The 6,183-nt window shown below is 40.4% G+C and overlaps 1 protein-coding gene across 1 annotated transcript in view; it reads left to right on the top strand.

Moving 5' to 3' along the window:
• The window catches only part of LOC119286528 (cleavage stimulating factor 64-like), a 5,874-nt gene extending 510 nt beyond the window's left edge, over positions 1-5,364 (top strand). Inside the window, exons 2-10 of the mRNA XM_037565909.1 lie at positions 496-574; positions 1,208-1,382; positions 2,395-2,428; positions 2,541-2,779; positions 2,865-2,942; positions 3,642-3,677; positions 3,764-4,174; positions 4,444-4,686; positions 4,902-5,364. Of these exons, the coding sequence (XP_037421806.1) occupies positions 496-574; positions 1,208-1,382; positions 2,395-2,428; positions 2,541-2,779; positions 2,865-2,942; positions 3,642-3,677; positions 3,764-4,174; positions 4,444-4,686; positions 4,902-5,033 (1,427 nt within the window). The 3' untranslated portion in view covers positions 5,034-5,364. The remainder of the gene's footprint in view (positions 1-495; positions 575-1,207; positions 1,383-2,394; positions 2,429-2,540; positions 2,780-2,864; positions 2,943-3,641; positions 3,678-3,763; positions 4,175-4,443; positions 4,687-4,901) is intronic.
• The last annotated feature ends 819 nt before the right edge of the window (positions 5,365-6,183 follow it).

The raw sequence follows: 6,183 nt of genomic DNA, 5'->3' as shown, positions 1-6,183 counted from the left end.
TTCTATGTGCGTGCCTGCGTGCGTGTTCCTTCCTCTGGTTCGATCCGCGGGCTAGGAGCTCTCGCCGCGGTTCGGGCGGGAGTGGCCTGGCCCCAATTGGCGGCTACGCGAGTAGAGCTCGATTTGGGCCCCCAATCGCTGCTGCATCCTCCGTCGATTCCCCGTGGTTTTCCCTTCGTGTGTGGATGGCCGGTGCGGTTTTGGGTGGCGCGGAGCGCGTTTAGCTGCTCCCGCCGCTAGATTTGGAGTCTAATTTCATTTCATTCGAGTTTTCGTACTGTCTAGGGTTTGCCTCTTTTTTTTTTATCATTCATATTCGTCACGCCTTTGGGGTTGTTTTCCCCCAAACAAAGGTGCCCGTTAGTTGGCTTGTGCTGTATTCAACGTGTGTGACACTGATATTTACCGCACATTTTGTGTTGGCTCAGTTGATGCGGTATGAGTAGGTTCTTGAGTTCGATTGACGCCGGTTTTGGCTGTTGAATTTGGTTGCAGTTGGGAACATTCCATACGATGCGACGGAGGAGCTGCTCGTGCAGATATGCGAGGAAGTCGGGCCCGTGGTCTCCTTCAGGTTTAGTTGTGCAAACCCTATCAGTTGTGTGTCTTTGTGCCACCATGTAGTTTTCTAATTTGACCATGTTGTGCAGACACACATGTTTGTTAGATTATTATCGGATTATTCAGTATCTGTTAAAATACCCATGTGCCCTCTTTCATTCTCTTTCAAAATGAGGAAATTGTTAGCCAGCTATATGGACATGATGCTTTTAAATCCAGCGCGTAACATCTGGAATATTGATTTTGTTTAAGTATGATGGCCTTATTGCACACTGCTGCTAAGCATGATCTCAGAACTCAATAGGTTGTCGTAGGGGTTGCCCTGCTTATGGATGCTGCCTCGGGCCTTTCGAAAGATAAGAGTGTTGAATGCTGAAATGATATCCTGAATATCTTATATAGCTAGTGTTATGGGATCACTTTCTGGACTACACATGCAAATGGAAATTAACCTTAACAAAAATAACAAGAAACCCGAAGATACACGTGTGTGCTGCTTCTTGATCACTGTTTCTCAACAAGTGACATTATACTGAAACTGGTTATGAGTTATTTCTATCCCTGATAACCTTTTTAGCGTTCGACGAAGCTGATGACAGTGTTGAGCTGTGACTGCTAGATACTGACTGCTCAAAATTGCTTGCAGACTGGTTGTTGATAAGGAAACCGGAAAGCCGAAAGGTTATGGATTTTGTGAATACAAGGATGAAGAGACAGCTCTAAGTGCACGCCGGAACCTTCAGGGTCATGATGTTAATGGTCGTCAGTTACGTGTTGATTTTGCTGAAAATGGGAGGAACACTGACAGAAATAGAGAAAAGGTGGAAGATCCTCAGTTTATTACTGTAGAAGAACCTTATTTCTCACCCAGCAAGTCCTATGTTAAGATGAAAGCTTGTATGGTTTTGGTTCCCATGAATTATAATACTCACTTTTCTCCAACTACCATGTGTCTCCTGTTTTGCTTTCTTGCACAGCATGTGTATGTATGTACAGATTCCTGTCTGTACATATGCACACCTGCTATTCTGCCTAAATAACTTGTGGAATTATCTTTCTGGTATTGCGGATCTTCTTTGGTATCGCGGTTCCAAAATCATCTCTAATGTCTCGATTCTGCCTTCTTTTACAAAAGTAACGTGCCAAAGTTACTGGGGTAACAAAAGCAATGTCATGCTTTCAAAGATCTCCAGAATTGTACTGAACACGTGAGGTTCTCTGCAAATAGCAAAAGAAGAATTATCTTGTAGAGGATGTATATGTGGTCAATGCATCTTTAGTTGCATCCTTTGTGATATGGTCAAGCAATGGTGTTGCAATTACTAGTGAATTTATCTCTGAAATGATATATACAGTTGACTTTCTCTTTTGGCTTACCGTTACATTATTACTACCTTTCTCTCTCAAAATAAGTGTGATGTCCTTAGCTGCTATCAGCAGCCTTTGTATCTATCCCCACACCAGTGACTAATGCTGATCTGTATGTGCTGATTTTTGTTGCCAAGTTGTCAGAATGCATCCACAAGAAAATACTGTGTATCTAAGTTTCACAACTGGACGCAGTTGATTGGTTGATAGTGGTTTACATAGGGACACTATTTTTATGCTAAATTTTCTGGAGATCATAGTGAAATACTATTGCATGATAAGGTCACTAGTTTTCACTGCCATGTTGTAACTTTGCATATTTGGAACTAAGTAGCTTCATTACAGAAATGGAGTTAGTGCAATCAAAATTAATTTCATGCATGGGCAGTAGGAAATCTTAACCAATTGAAGTTGTCAATAAAGAAGCAGATCTTGACTTATTTTTTATATGTTTATGCATTGCAGGGTCGTGGAGGACCAGGAATGTCATCTACTGTTGGTTGGTTTCAATTTCTTGATCATCATTTTGTTTATCTGTATGTTTAAGATTTCAAACTTGCCAGTTTTATGTCTGTGCGTGCTGACATTGGGTTCTTGATGGAATCCTGCAGATGCTCAGAAACAATTAACCACAACTCCCGCTGTAGGGGACACCAGCCTTCATCAGCTTATTGGTCTTCCACCGGCAATACATGCTGCATCTGTGATGGCTGGCGTTCTTGGGGGAGCTCAAACTGCAAATGTACAAAATGGTTTACCTGTCCAATTTGGGCTTGGAAATGACCCTCTTACCCATTACTTGGCCAGGATGTCAAGGCATCAGTTGTATGAAATCATGTCTGAGTTGAAGGTTATATTGAAATATCAATGTCAATTATGAAGATTAAAAATTGCTCACTGCTAGTTTTAGCTTGTTAATGTTTTTTTTATGGCAGACCCTAACTACTCAAAATAACGACCTTGCCAAAAAACTGCTGCAAGGAATTCCACAGCTTCCAAAGGCCCTATTTCAGGTGACCTTCGCTACTGATTGCTCAATTAATCAATTACTACCTCCGTATCAAAATATAAGACGTTTTTTGACAGGGAGTAGTACTTTCTGTCCCTGTTTTTGTGTACTTGTCCAAAATATAACATGATGGAATCTGTATGGGTTCTCCACCCAAAATCTGTGCCTATTTTTGCTTCATTCATCTTCACAAATTTCATACACCCTTCTTAATATAAATTTAACCAACTCGAAGTGTTCTGGTTATGCTTGTTAGAACTTTGATGTGATTCATGGTTGTCTTGTTCTCCCAGAAGGCAAAAAAATAAAAATAAAAAGTATGTTCCCTTAATTTATTGAATACTCCCTCCGTTCCTAAATATACAAGTCTTTTTAGAGAATCCAATGCGGACTACATTCGGAGCAAAATGAGTGAATCTACACTCTAAAGTATGTCTATATACATCTGTATGTAGTCCGTAATGAAATCTCTAGAAAGATTATTATATTTAGGAACGGAGGGAGTAGTTGTGTACAGATCAAATATTTGTTGCGTTCATGTGGAGGCCATTGTTGAAAGACAGGAAGGCCAGCCAACTTTATATGTTGAGCCTTGTGATTCCATGGAAGAACTTCTTTGAAATACTTTTGTTCATTGTTTAATTCACTCTAGGGTAAGAATGGAATATTCGAACATCATAACCATTTTCTTGTTGTAATGCAGGCACAGATAATGCTCGGGCTGGTGACACCTCAGATGGTATATTCCTGTTTTGTTCTGAGTTTGATGTACCTTATGTTTTCCTGATTCTCTAATATACTAACCCAGGTCTATCGAAATCACAGATGCAGATGGCTAAGAGCCAACAGCCCTCTAGTTCGTTGGCACAATCTTCTCACCTCAATGAATCATTTCCGCAGCCAGATGATGTGTTACCAATTGTTCATAAACCTCCACCAAACCCTAATGTCATGCAGGAACAAACTGCACTGCTGCATAACTTTCCTCAGTATCAGCATTCATCTCAGCCCCCAGTCAAAATGTTTCCGCATGGACATCAGTCTGGGGTGCTGGCACACCCTCCAATGCTACCTCAGCCCTTCGGCACCTCTTCCAGTGTTCCTACTCAACCCCTTGTAACCTCAGGAGGCTTGATATCACAAGTTCAGCCTTCATTTTTGACACAGCACCCTAGACCACCAGTTATGCCAACTAATGTACAGCAACTACCCTTGACCAATCCTCATCTCCCCCAGGTATTTTTTTTCACATATAAGGAGCTTATATGTTTCTTCACAAATGATGTGATAGGTAGCAAGCCAAAGTTTGTGATGAATTATTAATCATCTTGATTGGGTCTTCTAATTTACAGAACGCCTGTAAACTATGTACTAGAAACCAAACTGTACAGTACATCAACTATTCTTGTATCTTTGCTTAGGCCCTTAAATTAAGTGATTTTTTCTAGTCAAGTTGGATATGATTCACTAATTTTACCGTCCACAAAACTCGTGTCACATTGCAGGTTGCTGCTGAACCTGAGATATTTCCGAAGGAAATAAGATTGCCTGATCGAGCTAGTCATCAGGCAGAGTTAGACCATCCATCGAAACTGAGAAAATTGGAGGACGGAACATTGACGCCAGGAATTGTAAACAATAGTCCTGCTGTTTATACTGCTCCATCGCAGGTCATCCCTACTGGACCATCAGGGAGCTATAGTTCTGGTGCTGTTAACTTTCAGCAACCAGAGAATGAAGCGCCTCAGGTAATCCCCTCTAGATTTTAATTTTAGTTTCCAGCTTTCCTGTTATTTTATTATACCTTCCGTTCTTGGATGCTTAAATTCTACAGAATCTGACCTGACTAAAGTTCTAAACATTTTGCATCATGTCTCTGGAATTGAATTGTACCGAGACACAAGGTTTCTAGACTTGAAATTTTCATGTGTTCACAATTCCAATTCTTCTTGTAATGGTGCAGCTCACACAGGACGACGAGTCAGCCCTTCTGCAGCAAGTCTTACAACTGACACCTGAGCAGCTGAGTTCATTGCCAGTGGAGCAGCAGCAGCAGGTGATACAGCTTCAGAAGATGCTATCAGCTGGTAAATAGCGGCATAACACCAGCTGAGTAAGCACAGCGAAATTGTTAACCTACATAGTCAAACATTGAAGAAGGCTCGTCTAGTCACACACACACACACACGTAACTTCTCAACTTTGTTGGTATCTCTGGGCCATCAGTTTTGCTCCTGATGATTGATTTATTTGGCATTCTTTGTAAAGTTGAGGTAAAAATGTGGTGGCAAAAGAAGTTGTGAAGAAAGATGATAATTGTCCATTAGTTCTGTAACATTTGAGAAAACAATAATCTTATGAAGAGAGGGAGTTGTATTTGTGTTCCAGAATTGTTTGCAGAATCAGATTTTTGTTATGTCTGTTTATTTCCGACGATCTGAAAGCTATTACTGAAGGCACCGGTTGTATGCATGACAAATTTGTTACATTGCTGTTGTGGGTCCAGTATGTTCTTCAAGTTCCCTGATCATTACATGAAAGTTGCAAATGAGTGAAATCGGGTGATAGTATCAATTTTGCAAAAAATATTTGTGGCCACATTTGTTTCCACAAAACTCGAGTTTTTGAAAGTGCCCTTTGAATTTCAATAAATAAAACGTGTACACGTGTAAAAACTCTAAATCTATGAAACAGTTCTCGTTTGTGGGCCTGCACCCACACACGATGTACTATTATTTGCTATTTTTCATAGTTTGTGTAGTACTCCCTCTGCAAAGTAATATAAGAACTTTGAATATCCGATCTAGAAGGTCACATATTACTTTACAGAGGGAGCACTTTGGTGTACGCACACGTGATTTCTTCGAGGATAGAATATTTGAAGAAAAATCGTTCACATCAGGCAGCTGATTTCTCCGGACGCATCTGATCCCCAAATCAGACCCTCTTATTTTTTTTACGGATTGTCTTGACTTTCTGCGCGTGTATGGCTCAGCCTGGAGCTTGATTAATTTGCGTGCGTGTTTTTTTTGCGAGAAAAACTTTCAATCCATTCATCTTCAATGTTTTAACCTTCATCGTTGTAGATCCCAGTGTATTTGCTGCCATGCACTAGCTATAAGACACGACAAGGTTTTTATTAAAAAATGACACTGCGATTGTTGTTATTAACTCAAGAGGGGAACGTAAAAGAATAAGCAAAACTATTATTTGCCTAGTTCAAAAATAAATAAAAAGGAGTATTA

The sequence above is a fragment of the Triticum dicoccoides genome, chromosome 4A (genome assembly GCF_002162155.2).
Source record: "Triticum dicoccoides isolate Atlit2015 ecotype Zavitan chromosome 4A, WEW_v2.0, whole genome shotgun sequence".
Taxonomy (NCBI): Eukaryota; Viridiplantae; Streptophyta; class Magnoliopsida; order Poales; family Poaceae; genus Triticum; species Triticum dicoccoides.
The sequence above is the reverse complement of the archived record's forward strand: the minus strand, read 5'-3'. Positions and strand labels throughout refer to the sequence as shown.